At 41.8% G+C, this 18,387-nt stretch overlaps 1 protein-coding gene across 1 annotated transcript in view; it reads left to right on the top strand.

Annotated features, from left to right (window-relative positions):
• Nucleotides 1-18,387, top strand: part of cep112 (centrosomal protein 112) — a 104,655-nt gene that overhangs the window by 47,452 nt on the left and 38,816 nt on the right. Inside the window, exons 18-20 of the mRNA XM_061090879.1 lie at nucleotides 1,491-1,626; nucleotides 5,093-5,200; nucleotides 10,837-11,019. Coding sequence (XP_060946862.1) covers nucleotides 1,491-1,626; nucleotides 5,093-5,200; nucleotides 10,837-11,019 — 427 coding nt within the window. The remainder of the gene's footprint in view (nucleotides 1-1,490; nucleotides 1,627-5,092; nucleotides 5,201-10,836; nucleotides 11,020-18,387) is intronic.

The raw sequence follows: 18,387 nt of genomic DNA, 5'->3' as shown, positions 1-18,387 counted from the left end.
GTAGCAGTTAAATAAAATATTCAGTGTAAATCTCAACTTAACAATGTTATCAAAGCAAATACAAAGTTAAAGGTCAATGCCACTGCCAGGGCATTAATGTTATCCTCTTCGTTATGAAAAATGTATACTCCTCCCTGCGTCTAACGTAGTCTGCCGAAGCCTCGCTCCACTTGCTGCTTCGTTGAGTGATTTGCTGATATCAACTGTGTGTTTTGCATTTAGGTGATATTTTAGACTGGAAGTACTCCGGTGATAAGAAAATTCACCTTGGCAGTGGCTACAAATAACTTTGGTTCTGTCGACTCCGCCGTCTGGAAGAACTTTAAAATGAAAATGGCCATGTAAAAGCTCCGTACCCTTATCCATGGTTGTTTATCCGCCAATTATTTTCTTTTTTCCGGTTCTGCAGCAGTCAGCAACAGACATTTACAAAATAAAAGCCTGACTTTCACAATAAAACAATAAATAATCAAACCTGAGTTAATGCGAGATAAAATAATTGTCTGAGTTAAATAAGTGATGAGTTAACTCGAAATTAACTAGTTAACTTGCCCAGCCCTAAAAATATGCATTATTTGGTAAGTAAGAATTACAGAATCACACACAGTTAACAGTACAATGTATTTTTTGGGCCAGATTTTGGCAGCATGTTCCCATCAGGAATGTTAGTTTTATGGATTTAGGATTTTCTCTGAACTTCTTACGTTCCAAGCCCAGTATGAGGATCATATGACAAACACTTGGAGCAGATAGAACACGTATGTTGTAAGCACATGCCAACATGATTGTTTGCAGTATGTGTCCAGCTCATAAACAAATCATGTGTTTAATTTTCTCTACCTATCCACCACGCCAATACACAGACGTCTGTCCCCACACAGCCTGGTTGGGTTGAGCTTGACTCGGTGTTGCTGTATGTGATGTTACGAGTGGGGCCTCTTGGCTCTGACAGCCCTCAGTGTGAGGCTTTCCCTTTCAGTGTGTCTGTCAATCCGCTCTGCTCGCAACTCTGTGACCTGACATATGCCAGCTATACCTGCAGCACGCCTGCATGGGAGACACACACACATACACACACATAAATAAAGTTGATAGTGTGTGAAGTGAGCTGCTAAAAATTACTTTCCTACATTCTCTACCATATATAATAAAATGCAAGTGACAGTATAATAAATGGTCCTTTAAAATCTGCAAAGATTTCATTCAACATGTGCTTCATTGTATGCTGTAGATTTAAATGGGTTTATATCAAGAGTCCCTGGATTAATAACCAAAAGTCATTTTGTGCACGCAGAAAAAAATTCTACATCCATCTATTATTTTCATCTCTTACTTTCTTTTCTCCCTTCTTGAAATCACTTTATAACTACTGTTTGGAAAAGTTCTATAAAAGTTCCTTTCTTGAATTATTTCTGGAATCCTGGTCTGCAATTGCGTTTCTATGGCTTTGTTCGTATATTCATCTCTGTGCATGTGTGCTTGGTTTGAAGGGAGATGGAGAGCCAGTTGAACCGAGCCACGGAGAGCCAAAGGCAGCAGATCCAGCAGGCGGACACGGCACTGGAGCAGTTGAAGAAACAGGTGGAGCTCAGCTCTGAGAAGGCCTACACTGACATGAAGCTCCAGGTCTGAATATGCACTTGCAACACACACATATGTTGCCTGCATACACATACGCATATGTGTGTTCGGAAAGGCATAAAAAGCACGTACACATTGAATGCACAGTGCAAGCTAGTTAAAGTCTAAGCTGTATCCACGCACACCTGTTTTCTGTTATGTGAAAACATTCCTTACATCCAGTCAGTCTCTCATGTTCACATACTGCACATCAGTCTGGTGCATTTTCTCTGTTTTTCTGTTATGTGCCAAATATAGCTGCATTTGCTCAGACAAACATTTTTAACCTTTCATGTTTACTTTACTCAAAACAGAGTGAGCTGTTTGACAGGCACTAACCAAGACAATACAGGCACACATACACATATGCGCACATTTTGCAATTGCAGAGACACAGCCCGACCACAGATGCAATAGGGCGCCACTCTGGCTGTGCTGGAATTCCTTCCTATGTCCTTCTTTCTCCGTCACGCTCTTTCTCCTTCATTGCTGCTGTGTAGGGAGTCCTACATCCGATCATGGGTCTTTTTCTGGACCTTTTAACTGCTCCTATAGTGAAAAAAATCTATATGGGAGAGCCAAGAACATAATTATCCCCAGGCCATATTCACTCATTTAGTCATTCCAAACGAATGAAATGATTCATAATCATGCTCATTACTTGGGTGCATTCATTTCTCCGCTATCACAATTTGACCTCACTTCCTTTTTCGGTGAGCATTCGATGCAGAGCAGGTCACACGCATTAAGCAGCCAGACTAATTAGTACAGCAGGCCAGCCTCATGATGAGCGCTCCACACCGTGTGGGCTGCTGCCTTTTTGGAGATTTCTTCGATCGATATGGACTCAGCTGTAAACTTCTGATGCTGTCTTACAAGTCAGTTTGGCTATGGGCGTTTTTGTCAAGCATTTTATGGCTATACTGTGTGTGTGTGCGTCTGTGTGCGTGCGTGCATGTGTGTGTGTTGTATTGACAAGGCAGCACAGAGTGTGGTCCTTTATGTTTTACAGCGATGTATGTTAGGGAGATTAGCAAGTTTAAGTCGCTCATTAATGAAGTTTTTTCAGCTAATCATTACTTCGGGGGCACATGTAGTGGAACGAAATGAGAGTTTGTGTGGGAGTCCAACTCATGCATGGATCTTTGGGGCTACACAGAGCATCCTGAGTCGCACCCTGACTGCATTTTCAAATGTTTCTTGTGTTTAAATTGTGCTGCTTGCCTTTCAACTCTTAAGAATGCAGCAAAAAATAAGTGGTTTTCCATTATTGTGAAAAAGATACTGCATTCAAGGTTGCAGAGGCTTGAACTCCCTTAGCAAATAATCGTATAAGTGTATAGCTAATAGGTTGCCTATAAATACTGCTCTTTTTGAGTATTGTTATAACTGACGTGGAAGCTGCAAGAGGAGCTCACCACAACACAATAGTTGCAAAATATTGTGCCATTTGTTTGCAGTAAGGTTAGGAAAAGGGCAACATAAAGAAAGAAAGTAGCACCTCTGGAGAGCATGTATATCTCTGCCAAGGTTGTCAGAGGGTTCCTCCTGAGCCAATACCCCACTCTTCCACCGGGTTTCACTAAAATCGTTTTCAGTAATCCCACTTACTGATAACTTGGCGGAGGTAACAAAAAAAAAGCTGGGTCTTTTGAATGGAGTCAGAGAGAGAGAGCCCTAATCAGGCATTAGTGAGCACATAGAGCACAAACACATAGAAGAGACAAGCAAAACAGAAGCAGTACACAGAGCAACACGGAACAGCATTCGTAGGATGCTCTCTTTGCCTTGTAGCCACTACAATAAATACATTGCACTGGCCGACTGACAACAGGCAGGGATCATTTTTTTCAAACTTGAGCAACGAGTGATATCTTATTTTTTCAATGCTTGGAAAATCTCTGTATTGCTCTATTTTTCCTCTTCTTCCTCCTACTCCTTTCTCTTGTTCTTATCCTCCCATCCTCTTGCTCACTCCTTCTTTCCCCATTGAGCCCCTGGCATCCCAGTCTCCAATCTGACTTTATTCTCAGCCCACATCAAAGCCACTGGAGAGGGGAGCAGTCTCTTCTGCATCCCTGTCATCCTCTCTGCCTCTTTCCCTCTCCTCTACTCCTCTCCAGCACACTAGTGCATCGCTCCATCACGTTATCCTGCTAAGGCTTTAATGTTACAGAAAGTACTTCAAAAGAAGCTTATTCTCTTTTTTTCATCCTTCCATCTTTCCTCTCACCATCTTCCTCCCTCTGTCTTCAGATGGTGTTATATCTAAATGGATTATCTGTATCACTCCCTTCCTCTGTCTGTCTTTCCCTCATTTTGAAATCACCATCCCACTTTTAGACTACACTTAAAGGAAAGAGTTTGCCCTATTTTGGTGAGGGGGGGAAAAACCAAGCACCACCACAAGGAATCAAATCTCTGTTGCATGCACAGTTCAAAGCAGGCTATAGCATTTTAAATGGATTAATCGGAACACATTTAGCATTTCCTGCGTGTTGCACACAGCCAAGATGCAGAGGCGTTCCAGTAAATTACCTCTCCAATTGTACTTGATTCTCATCACCTGAAAACAAAATGAAAAAATAGTTAGCTGCAAGAAAGATAACTTGTTGGAATAATGTTTTTTCTACACAAACAAGTCCACAATGAGCCAGAAGATTGTGACTCTGTTATTTCTCACTCTGCCTCTTTAACGTGAGTCATTGCAGTAGTCGTCTTGCAGCTGTAAATATGTGAACTATTGTGAACTACTGGCATTACATATTTAATGCTAAATTTAATATTAAACTTTGATGTATATATTAATATATTGATTGGCTGTTACTACGATACCATTACCATAAGATCACACATGAAAGTGTGGACTTTGTTTCTTCCCAGTGGCAGTTCATTCATTTCAATAGAATTTTTTTGCTGCAGAAACCGGGCATTCTTTAACAAGTTCTGCATGCTTTAAAGTTATGTACAACTAATGTAAAAAAATAAAGCAAATAATCAAGAAAGCAAAAATGTCTGTGCACAATTAAATTTTATTCGATTTTACTGATGAATAGTGAATTTGAGTAGATTTGCAGCAACATGTATATATTCCAACTTGAGCCCAGCCTTAATGTGGGGTGATGTGACCAAAAATTATATCAAAATCAAATGTTCATAACAGTCAATATCGATAATTATCCCGATATGGTCAGATTATAATTTCTGTTAAGAATGGAGACTGAATGTCTAATTCTTTTTCTTTAGGACCAGAGAATGACAAACACTTGATAAACTGCAAAACATATTACATATCTGAGTTACATATGTGTCTTATCTCCTCACTGTGCTTGCAAGATAAATATTTCCTTATATCAATAAATATATTGGACTTTTGGTTTATTTAGATGAATATTACATTGTTATTATTTTATTGCGAACCCCTATCAGTCATATTAATACATTTTACTTGTTCAACCTTTCATGCCTCTAGATGGAGAAGGTTGAGGAGGACCTGATCCGCTCCAAGTCCCTCAGGGAGAACATGGCAAAAGACTCCTCCCAACTACTTGATGCTCTCAGAGAGAAATATGAGCAGCAGGTCTGTATGAAACATCTGTGCTGCTGCTGTATCCAGGGAGAAGAGTTCTCCTCTTGCTTCCACCATCACAATCACATTGTTATCGTTTCTACATTATCAGTGAACACTTGGCCCGATGGAGCCAAGGGGACTGACATCCATTTGGAATTGTCATGTTATTCCTCCCCATCTGTTCTGCATGATTTATTTCTCATGATAAGGGACACGCTTTAGATTAACCATAAATTGCGGCTCAATAAATATCTTAAATGTTGCCAATTGAAAACTAATGCAATCTGCATAGCAGATGCAGCGTTGCCTTATCATCCCATCTCCATCACTCTCCTTCGATAAGGAGTCTAGTAACCATTTTCACAACTCATTGAAATCTAGCTTACTGATAGGAGGACATCTCTTATAGAGCATCAGATTCAATTAAACCAGGGAAATGGATGTTATCAGAGGCAGCCAGTGTTATTTTAGGAGACAGCATAGTTTACAGTATATTTCACTTTTAGCTCATCTGCCTACAAGAAGGATTTTTTAAGCTGCATACAAAACAAAATTCATATTTTAATTGAAAGACATATACAATACAATTTAAAACAACGCCACAAAGTAATTGTGATTAATAAATGTACGTACAACACAAGGCAAAATGAACAGGATTTTCAAGTTAGGAATAATCATGAAGCTCAACATAGTAAACTATTGCACAATGTGATTTCATGATATATGAAGTCGTATACACCTGGATTGCTATTAAATAAATGATACATAATTCTTAAATTATTTACTTCTTCCTTTGACTGATGTAAAACAATGTGTGTGGCCCCATATGAGTATGATCGTGTGACAGAAGCTTTGGGAGTTTCCAGTATCTGAAGTGTCATCTCTATTTTCCATCTGTATCCACAACATGATTGATTTCTAAGCAGCAATCTAGCGTTCAGCCTGTCTGTTAATAAGCATGCTAGCACTCATTTCCAGGCCAGATGGAGTTAACACTGCGTGTAATTTGCTGTAGATTGGTGGTAAGTGGAGGATACAAGGCTGGAGTTACTTTCAAAAAACACTGCAGAAACCATTAGCTGTTTGTTTTTTTATTTGCTCCATGGTCAAACAGCTGTGTTTGTAACTGACATTTGTGGGTGGTTAAAAAACAACAACATTTGAATTGGATGAATAATGTATGGATTTTATTTAAATCTTTTCAGAATACACAATAGCGGATCTAAGGACGATGGAAGATGTAGCGTTTCACTTGCTGCAATGGCACATTGTCATAGAAATCAGAGAAGCCTCATTAAGAAGGAATAAGTCGTCCGACCCTCTGGACCCATTGATCAGCTCGAGGGGCACAGACAGCTCCACATGCAACTTCAAATTATGCTCCTTCTAATGGCTCTGACACAGTCTTCTTTCCGTACAGCCGCATTTTAAAATCCTTTTTAGTGGACTTGTGCATACACATACTTTTACTCTCAGGAGCACCAGTAGAAATTGTGAACCTTCATAAAAATCCATAGTGTTTTAACATTCCTGTTTATTTTCCAATATCTGTGGTAAACATGAGAGCATTTGCATGTGGAACTGGAACCACTGGCTAATAACAACCCAGTGTAAACCAGCTCCATCCACACCCTTGCAGATAAGTCCAGATTTCAATATCTCTCCCAGTCCAATCCTGGGCCGTACAGGATAATGAGTCTGTTGGACAGTGTCATTCGTCACTGATTAGCTGAGAATGGCCATGTTATGACTGAAAGTACATCAAGGCTTTTGTTAAAGTTTCTCGACCCCCTTGGTGTTTGGCAAAGATGAATATGTTATAATACCCAGCTCGGTGGCAGCTCAGACAATGTCCATTCATTCTATCCATGGAGCAGTCTGCGCCCCTCCGGGTGATCAATTAAAAAAGGACATTACCTCCAGAGGGTTGGACTCTTTCTCCTCTCTCAGTGTGAGCATACTTATCACAGAATCATCCACCTTGCTCAAAAACAGCAGAATCTCTCTGTCTTAAGTCAAAAGTAGAACTTATTCAGATCATGCAAGTCGGCATTAGTTTTAGGTGATGACATTATAGGAGTGTGTCACATAACAACAGGACTAGTGCAGTCTTCTTTTTTTTTGTAACAAGGTTGCACATGTTTTTCTGAAACTGAGGGCTGTTCCCCTGTTTCTTTAAAGTTCGGTAAAGCTTGACTCAGTCAGCAGAACCCTGAACTTGAGTATTGTTGTTTTTGTTGACAACAGCACATTCACCTCAATGGGCTCATTCACAACAACGACGTTGATTCAAAGTGCATTTATATAAATTCTAAACTGCAATTCCTTGGGCCCTTAACAATACACATTCTAAGTGTAAAGCAGTTGATGAGTTCATTAGTTGGTTGATGAATAATATTTTGTTAAAACGAAAATATGTTACAACATAAAAAATATCTTGTGATAACATCCAAATCATTTTTTTTCCAACTCTTCATGTTAATACATGATTTATTTTCTGGCATAGCAGTTACACGCTTCTCTGCACTTTAGTGTTCTGAGGAGTCGCAGGTTTTTCCTTTCATGTGAAAAACAGATCAGCAATCAGAGCTTCATAGAAAATAATCAAATGACGATTATCATCTGCTGCTTCGCGGAGTGGGGGTGCAGCTGACAGTTGACGACAGCTACACAGGGTTAGCAGCACATCAGGAAGCTTTGGTCTTGACGATATGAACATCTAAAGACAAAGAGCCTGTCTTTGTGATGGTGCTGATGTGACATTAGCTGCAGAGTTAGAAGGGTAGACAAAGAGAATAAATGTGACGCCGTACGCAGATTAAGATGTGAGATTGTTCGTAAGTTACTGTGAGCACTGTTGTTTTACGTTGTGTGCACATTCAATGTACTTTGTTGTGTGGATCCGTTCTTCCTTGTTTCATGATGTATGCATTACGCCTCCACTCCTCCACAGAGAGATCAGTGTCACGAGATTGCAGCGGTCAAGTTTGTTCATTCAGACGCACACAAGAGAGCTTCCCCTAAAGGGCAGCTTCAGTGAGACTTCAAACAGGGAGCCATGTATGAGGGAGTTGTTTTCCAGCTGACATCATGGTGACCTGACAGAGCTCTGCTTCTTGACGTTGGACTGACGTAGTGAGATCAAATGGCTGCTGCGGAGTCATGACCTTGAGAGTTGTTATAATGCTCAACAGCATCATACTTCAGCTGTTAGATTGGGATAAGAAACAGTAAAGGAGTCACAGCCAAATGTGCACTCATATCCAGGCTCGGCGCCACTCACTGACCATCTTCTGTTCAAACGATACAGTGCAGAAAAAGAGGTTTGCCCCCCCCTGCCTCACACACACAAAAAACTCGCCCCAGCCTCCCCTGCTGAGACCAGACAAGCCTTCTGTTCTGCTCTCCTCTACAGCCTCCTTATCCCTCCTCCTTCCCAAAAATTTCAGATATCCCCCCTGGGGTTGAAAGAAGCACTGTCCTGTCTCAATGTGTACAATGCACACACACACAACCATGTCAGCCAAGGCTGACAGGAGTCGTGCTGTGCAGTAACACCCGACCCACTCTGTCTCTGTGGCACCAAGCTGTGCTTTAACCGCCTTCCCTCATAAGTGCCACGCCGGTCCCTTTAAGAACCGCAGCACCCAGCATCCTCCACTGCATGCTAGCGCTGCGTGATGTCACAACCAGGCTCCTCGCTGGGTCTGCTTACTGTCATCTCCTCTGCGCCTTTTCCTTATGATGTTTTTCTCACAATGGATCTATCGTGTCCATTTCTTCGTCCTCGTTTCACCTCAGATCCCTGCTTGCCTCCAAAATCCCCTTGGCCTCAGAAACTAAACAGGAGCGAACTGTCAGCCAGGACGTCCTCAAACTATTTCTGTTACCGCATGTCCTGCTGTCCTGCTGGGGATTTCTCGAAGCGATTTCCTGCTTATCAATTTGTCAGCGTTGATTTATGTGAATGATTCTGACTATCCATATGGGACTACATATTCTGGCTGTGGTTCCGAATTGTATCTATTATGTCTTTGGATAGAGAAAGCGTTGCATGTTTCTGTTTGTGGAATGTACCGTAGACGACATCAGCATTGCAAGTATCGTCATGTAGAGGATGTTGCCCACATTTTGCTAGTATTTGTCGAATGGAGCTTTGCGGTGTTCTATTGTGTACTTAAGAAAAGGTATCTTGAGGCTGTGCTGTATGTGTGAGTGTGTGTGTGTTTGTCTGCCGTGCCACTAACTGAGCCGCAGAGATAAAATGCATTTTTATCCAGCTATAAATCCTCCAATTGCCCTTTTTATTTAAGGACATTAAACAAAGCTTTCCAAAAAGCTGCAGGGTAAATTCTTCACTGCCAAAATGAAGTGTCTATTGTGGCCCAGCTCTCAGTGCTGTAGACAGAATCTGGCTTCCTGCAGATAGCCCCTCATTCATCACCTGCTCTGAATAGCATGCAACGTCCGAAGATATGGCCGTGGATAGAACAAGCACAGGACATGGAAGCTGTGGATCTCCACCTCTCTGGCAGGCCAGGTAGGGTGCCGTCAAGCACAATGTGCAGGGGATTAGCTTCAAAGCAGGGAGGCGAATGGGCCCCAGGCCCCTGCTGTCCTTTCAAGGCTCCGGCTGGGACTGCACGGCGGGATGGTGTGGGGGTCACTGGTTCCCCCGCCATGGGGGAGTGGGAATGGAACGGAGCCTGGGAAAGGCTTGGAGGTTTGGGGCTGGGAGCTCCGCTGGCAATGCTCACCTCTCAGCAGGTGACTCCGCTCCCAGTTACACTGGGAAACAAACTTGCCTCAGCTGACAGGATGATTAAGCCCTGAAAAATGTGGGCTTTGTGTTCCATTAGAAGTGTTTTATTTTGCTGTACTGTATTGTGTGTAGTTGTAGTACTCTGGAGAGACTGAAGTCCACTGTTTGTCTATACCGAGCTTGCTTATTGATTGGTGCAAACAGGTCCTTTTCTGTATTCTGACTTAGATGACTTTCTGCTGCATAAACCAGAATGGTAGCATCCCATGATCATAATCACATACTTGTAAAAACATCTAAACTGATATCGGTAATGTTAAGTTAAAGCTGTTCTCACCTCCCTATCCATTTTTTTTCTTTTCTTTTTTTTGATTCAGGGTTTATAATGAACATCATAGTCATCGCCTAAGCCGATTTTCGCATGCTGTCAGGCGCCTAGCATGGGGCATCGGTCGGTTACTGCAGCCAGATGGCTAACCCCTGCCAGCTTGCATGCATAGCACGAACTAGCTGCTCTTTTATATGCCGATCGCAGAATAGGGATAGGGGACAGATTTAAAGAGAGCGAGGAGTGGGACATTGAGGGCCAGTCGGTACAATTGGCAGGAGAGGTGGGAGGGCGGGGGAGCCAGCCAGATGTAAACACATCACATCGTGTTGTCCTCTGACAATGTGAGGAAGCGAAGAAACTTTCTCGCCTGTCTTTCCCCCCACCTTCTTACCAATTTCACCAAATTGTTTGGGCACATGGGTGCGTTGGGTGGAGGGAGTCGGACGAAGTAAGGATGGATGGATAGGTGGATGGACAAGTTGTCATGACGACAGGGTTGCTCTGAGTGTGTGTTGGCTGATGAAGTCTCTCTTTGCCTGCTTGTCCAATCAGATGGCTGAGCAGCGCATGCAGCACGAGCAAGAGAGGACGCGGCTACAGCAGCAGCATAGCGCGGAAAAGGACAGCCTGGTCCAGGAGCGCCAGCGGGAGGTGAGCAGCCTGGAGAGGCAGGCCAGGGCCGCCCTGCAACAGCACCAACAGCACACCCAGGAGTGGAGGAAGCGCGATGCCCAGGTAGGGGGTCTCCACTGATCCTCGTTCGCACACACATGCATGCTGACCCGCCGCTCTCCCACGGACAACCATTTTGTATGTTGCCCATTGACGTTTTCCAGGGGTTTCAAAAGCTCAGCGGGTTAGGACACTTTTTTTTACTTGAAACTAGACAGATATTGATATAGGTTGGGAATTGTTTTATAGATTGCTATGTATTTGACGCAAATGTACGTACGAATTTTGACTTAGCTATTTCGAAAAACAAATGTTTTGTTTTGGTAAAAACGGTGCTGTGCTTAAGACAAAGTTTAAAATATCTAAAAAATGTCTCGCCCCAGAGTTTCTTAATTCATGTGTTAAGACTTGAAATCCGAAAATCCCAGGTAGCGGAAAATAAATTTTCTGCGTTGAATGCCTAGTTTTTATTCCAAAACCCGTAGGGTTTCTTTTATTTTCCGCTGTACGGTCATGGACCAGCGGCAAGCGCCCAGTGCTCCCACCGAAGTGCATCTCCGCATGGCATCCCCCTCTCACCGCAGGCATCCATCTCCCTTCTTGGAAACAGGATGGCCACAATGAGTTCATGACATTTGTGTCTATATTATTGGACATCCCTGACACCGAGAAATAATTCTGTTTCCATTAAGCCAAACCAGCAGCAGGTTCTCATCTCATGCTCCTCGCTCAGCCTTCGGCTCTCTGCAGCCTGAGCTAGCTTGGAGCTCTGTGGGAAACCATTTGACAAACCAGCCCCCAACTGGGGATGTATTCGACTCTTCAAACTTTCTGATTAAATGGAGCTAAAGTCATCATTATAAGCTGGGGACAGGGATTCGGACAACATATTTATAATCTGTGGACATAACGTGCTCACCCCAAAACGTGGGCACAGATGGAGCCAGACACCGAGCGAATCGCAACAAATTCGTACTCGTTAACTATTGTACATGTTTTATTTTTGCCTCATTCGTCACAATCAGTTGTGTGTCATTATAGAGATAATTAACATTTACCACTAACAACAAATATCAGATTTTATTTTTCTCAAAAAGTGTTCTCCACTTTGTTGCAGGTTAAAGCCTATTCTTGTTAAATGCTTCGATATTTGCAGGATTAAGATATGTGCTAAACTTTAAATAATTTGGTCTTTCGACGATGTTTTAATTTTACTTGCAAACAATGAAAATATATGGGATGTTCCCATCAACGTTCAAAATAACCACTAGCTCAAATTTGGCTCAAATGTCAAAATATCAGTCTCTGTATTGAGGTAAAGACCACTTTTATTCCACCACACCAGCAAACTGCTGTACTTGTTGACTTGTACTCACAGCACTCTAAAATATATCAAAAAACTGGAAATGGTAAACATGAGGGAAAAGTGCTGTTTTTTCTTCCCTGTCTAATGTTTCCTTTTCTCTAATATTTTTGGGGTAAATGTCTTTGACACCACCGATGACACCAGGCAGTGTGTTATTTGGTTTTCTGGAGATGCCGTCACAACGAGACGATAACAGCCGATAACATGCTGTCCAAGTCGTGTCAAAATGACATGCAGTTTGGCAAATCTCAGGAGGTGACAGAAAACAAACTTCCCCTGCCCTCATCTCAAATTCTCAATTCCTGTTCGCCCGTGCAGCATTTTGAGGAGCGATCACACGCCCGACTAATGTCAGATGTTAAGGCGACAGAAATTTTCACTCGGGCCTTGGAAAGATGGAGGACAGGATTGTGAGCTCTCTGAAACTGCTGGGGATGCGAGTCGGTTTGACTTCCTGTGAGAGCACTGTTCCATGGATGTGCTGTTAAAATGACAAGAAGCTGGCACCCCACCAGCAGATAATGTATTAAAGATGAGCTTTTTTTATATTGAGCAAATCCACTTATTATTAAACACTTTTGCATCACCAAGGTTGTTTACCCCTTGAGAATTCTTTATCTCTCACACTGATACTTAACCACAGCTAATGTGGCACTTCACTGGCATTTTTTTAGACACATAAAGCTGCTTGAAAAATTTCTAAAAAGGCAGCATTTTGAAAACATAGACCACTTCCTTTCCAGCACATGCCACAGCTTCTCTTCTTCTCTCACTTCTTGCATATCCTATGGTTCCTGGACTCTCAACTTTTCACAGCCAATCAAACAAAACAATTCCATCAGATGTGTGAGATTGACAATGATATTATCATCAAGTGATGTGTCAGTAACAGGCAACACAATTGTTTGCTCTGGAAATTGAGCCTCATTATTTCTGCCTCTCTCCTGCGCACACTTTCTCTTCCGGGACTCAGTGGAAGGACGACTGCAGCTCAGAGTTTATTGGCTAAAAGAACAGCAACTGTCCGCCACACACTCTCGAGGATGAGTAATACCCACTCATCCCCTTGATGTGGGGGGGACAGCAATAAATAGCATTCCTGACTCTTGCCGTGTGTTTGAGAAGGAGAGCCAATGAGTCGTAGCAGCGACTGGAGGGGAGAGCTCACACAGGGACACATTGTCCTGATCCCACTAAAGTTAGTTATCGAAGGAACTCTGACTTCACCCACTGTGTAGGCACGACACATTATAAAGACTTCCTGTTGTGTGTATGGGTCTCATTTGGTGTTCAGGATGTTCACATCCACACTTTTAAATGATCTTTCCTTTCCTCTTATTAAACCTTATGCGTTCCATGTTATGAAATCTCTAATAATTAAATGAAGCAGCTGGTTGTCAGGCCTGCTGTGTTGTTTGCTTTTCACCGAATCAGGGGATTAACTCACCATTCCCAGCCTGGTGGACCTGAATCTTGCCGTTCTCTTAAAAGAATAAGGTATTTCTTAAACCGTCTTTTGGAAAATACCAAAGCGTGAAAGGAAGCTTTGAGTTTGGCTGCGAGTCCAGGATGATGAAACGTCTTCCTGATGAAACATGTTTGCCCCGCAGCGGGTACCGTGTTGTTCTGTTAGCTGATCAATGCCCCTCAGAGGACGGAGGAGTTTCATGGAGCGTATTTTGGGCATCCAAAAAACGTCAACTCTAACATGCTCAAATTATGGTGGAGTGTCCTTGTTTTTTCCCATCAATGGACTGTGGGAAAATATGAAAACTATTTAACACTGAAACCACAAGAAAGTTTTTTTCAAATTCCATTATATGATAAAAACAATTTAATTTAATTTGTGTTGCTGTTTTGTAGATTTTTTTTCATGTCAGAAACTTTAACTCAACATTTTACATGAATCTGAAGCTTTTGTTTATATTCAATTTTTTAGCATACAACAGAATTTGTTTGTTCTGTGCAAAAACCAACATTCATATTTTTGACACCAGCTCCTCCTAAAAACTCATTTTATGGCTGTTATCCTCCAGAATAATTATGTCCTTTTTCTCCTGAAGGAACATACACACCATCTGGACTTCAAACAGCATGGGAGAGAGCGAGAGTCTTGTGAGGTCTTTCTTCTGGGCCGTGATGGACAAAATAATGATCCTGTCAATTTTTCAAAGTGTTTCAATCCTAAGTACGTGATTAAGATGAGGCAAATGAACAGGGTGATGACAGACTAAGTCAAAGCTAAGAGGATTTGTGATGAAGAGAACAAGGCAGACGGCGAGACCAGTGTGGACAGTGATTGTCTCAGCGCTTGTGTGTATTGTCATTTACCGAGTGATTGGTCCCTGAGATCTGGTACTGTCAAGTAAATCTTGTCTTGTTACTCAGTGATCTCCTGTAGTGGAGGAGAGTCCCACTGAGCTGGAGTGTCACTGTGATGCTTTAAATGATTTTATCACATACATCTGAGAATTAGAACTCAGCTGTTTTTTTTTCTTTTCCTCCATTCAGAGCGTTTGATCATGGGCGAAGTCGTGAGCGTGTACTGATGCTCTGTGATGTGTCGAGAGTTACAGCACACTCTCTTTCAAACCATGAAGCCATTTAGTATGTGCATACATCATATTCTGGATTTCAGACAGATGGATTTTTAATCTGACTGACAACAGGGAAATGTTCATTACAACAGTCAGCCTGGTTCAGTCGAGTATCATACATATGTGTATGTCAGTTATACTGCTTATATGTGCCTGCATTGTACACAATATATGTACATATTGAGCTGTAACATCCCTCACATTATACTCATACGAATTGGTTTCTAAGTTGAATTAAGTAAGAAAGTATAATCACAGTATAGGATGGTTAGATACACTATATTAAACTGTGACAGTGGTTTACTGTTTAGTTATTAGTAGTGTTAACCCTTTTTGTCCAGCGTTGAATGAAAAGACTGAGTCCACTCATGTCTATGCATTAACTTTGGTCCTAGATGCAGGAGGTGTTTAGCTTCACTTGACTTTTAGACTCGCTGTGTGTTCTCGTGCTCCTCAGTGGGTCCCATTTCCTGACTTGTGAAGTTGTTGTTTTGACTTCAGTGTGTTCCTGTGCTTTGAAGTCCCAATGTGGGAAAAATATGGACAGTGCAAACAACATGTGTTGCATTTAGGCGTCTAGTGTTTACACAACACCTTCACTCATCTTTCCAATATTTGCACCATAACAAAAAGCAAAGAAAAGGGATCAGATGTGACAGGCATATAAATAATATAAAAACGTATATGCATGTTAATCTGTAAAGTCTGAAGATCACTAACATTAAGGATCAAATTTATTTAACTTGCAAAAATAAACAAAATCCCAATGTCCCAAAACTTCTCTGTCAAAAGACATAGACTTATATTTCCGTGCGGCTTATAGTTAAGGTTAACAGAATTAAAAGTAAGATATTTTCCAGGTGCTCAAGTCAAACCAAAGACATTTCTCACAGCAGTAGTTTGAGGTCGTCGCTGCAGGAAGAGCACAGGTGTAACTAATATGATTAAAATATGGCTCGGTTCCATTTAGGTGTGTCTGTGAGCCGGAACACAATACCAGGATAATTGGACTGGCATGCGTAGATGGAATACAGCTATTATAAATGTCATTAGTTCCCACCGTGTTTGTTGAAACATAGTGTCGACTGTGAGAAAGTTCTTCTGATCCGTCTGTCATCTACATGTCATCGCTTTAGATGTTAAAATGCTAAATTATTTTAACTGTTCCATGTAATCTACAACCACATTTTTTAAATGAATGACCCTATGTTACTATTATATAAATATACCATGGATCTATTAGGACTTGTCTAATGGTGATGACATATTTAACTTACCAATTCTTTAAAATTCTGTATATTCTTCTCTTTATCAAATATATGAATATACACTCAAACATAGTGTCAATTGTGTGTAAATAACACACACACACACACCCATATTTGTCTTCATGCTTGCCTATCAGAGAACAGTGAAAAAGAGTGGCAGCTGTGGTTGTGAACAAACAAAGTCTGCACATCCTGGCTCCTGAGTCCAAAAAGGTGCAATCACAGTAAGATGTAGGTTTAAATAAATATAAATATAACTTGTCTGTGCAACTATACTCATTTAATGCAAGGAAGTGTAGTTATTTCTTGTGTGTTTAACCTCTGTGTATACTCTGAGCTTTTTCATGTCTCGATGAGAAAATCTGCAGTGTAAATGCAGTGTAGTATTTTACATTTGCGTTTGACTTTGTGACATTTTCTCTAAAATGAACACAGTCTGTTAGCCGGTGTCCCAATCTTCTCCTCTCCTCTGCCAGACTTTTGTCGTCTTAGCTGACACTGTGTAACCCGGTATATTTCCTCTGACACTTTCCTATTGTCACCGAGAACTGCCTCTTCACAAAGCCTCACATCAGCATGCTAAAATATGTCCTGCCGAAGCGTCTGCGCTCATTTTGACTTCCAAGAGAAACGTATGCTTTTGGCCTCCTAAGTTTCTGACGTGTCACCGCCAATGCCTCCGCTCTGGGAGATTATACCCGCACTTGTTAAAAGATTTTTTGGAGGAGAGATCATCCACATTTGTTAAAGAGAGAATTATACATTAAAGAGTCTTGTGGGCTCAGATCTGATCGCTGCTTGCCCTTGAAGGCACAAGCAGATCTGGGAGATTGGTAACGTTGGCAGACAGGGGAACGGGACATAGAGATAGAAGGTTGCATTCGTTTGTTTTTTCTCTAAACGTGCCACATTCATACATGTCATTGTGTGTGTGACGGCTCGATCATGTGTGCCTGTGTCTGTGTGTGCCAGTGTCGGAGGGAGTGTAACACTGAGCCACAGCAGCTGCCTGTTTTTGTGACACTCCTTTGAAGTCGCTTTAATTCTCCCCAGTGCCCGCTAAAAAAGACTTTAGACACTTTCTGTCTGATTGCCTTAACATGGCGTTGTCCTCGGATGCCCAGGCTTTCAGAAAGGGAGGGAGGGGGCAGGAGGCAGAGCTCACAGTGCAAACCAAAGTGAGAAAGAAAGTAAACCAAGGAGAGGAGGGAGGATGTGCAATAGCTGTGGCACACATGCAATGTAGGTCGTGGAGGGTGAAATACTGCAGCTGTATTCCAGCCTTCGTTGCCACCTACACTTCACTTTACATGTTGTGCTAATTTAATATTGTGCAATTTAGGGAGTTCTTGGATTAAACTCAGAAAATTGAATGCATGTTTGGCTCCTTATTTAGTACAAATAAAGTCTATTTTAGAAGCTGTGACGTCCTACTGTAACATGGATGCCCCATTTCATATAAATGCTGTTCAGTATGTCACCCGTGGTCGTTCTTTTAACAGTGTTAATGCAAATGCATCCTGGGCCACAATGACGTAACGCCTACTCTGCTGACCTCTGACCTGCTACAGTTTCACAATGAACTCTCTTTTTGCACTTCTCAGTTCCAATATGATGTATTGTTTGTGGCCACTGCCTCAATATTAACATTAACCACCATGTTTTGGTTTTCTTATTTTTTCTTTTTTTTTTAAGGGGGAAATGTTTCATTGTAAAGCTACGCAAATACATTTACCGTCACACACACATTGAAAATGGATACATCTGTATAGTCAGATTGGCTAAAAACAACATAATTTGTTCTTTGTGGAAAAAAATTATACCCACGTTTATTTGCTTATAGAGCAGGGAAATGAGATCTTAACAGGAGTTTATCAGGAAGTATCCTAATGTCAGGTGGGAACTGTTGTACTTGTGTCCACTATACCATGTCTGAACAAGGCCTAAGTGAGGCAGTTCTGGCTGAACAGTCTTAGTGTAACCCTAATCCCCCCCCCCCCCCCCCCCCCCCCCCAGCCCCTGAGATGAAACTTCATCGCACGTGTCAGGACAGTCTAACTCCTGGTGTTTCAGTGGCTGTGTGGTAGTAGTCGTTATCTTTCCTGCTTTCTTTTGTTGACTTTCACTGGCAGCACTAATAAAGGGCTCTTCTGGGAAAATTCAAGGCTGAGCAGTTCAAAAAGAGAGGTCAAGGGAAGGG

Source organism: Limanda limanda, chromosome 17, assembly GCF_963576545.1.
Source record: "Limanda limanda chromosome 17, fLimLim1.1, whole genome shotgun sequence".
Classification (NCBI taxonomy): domain Eukaryota; kingdom Metazoa; phylum Chordata; class Actinopteri; order Pleuronectiformes; family Pleuronectidae; genus Limanda; species Limanda limanda.
This window is presented reverse-complemented; position numbering and strand designations above follow the sequence as displayed.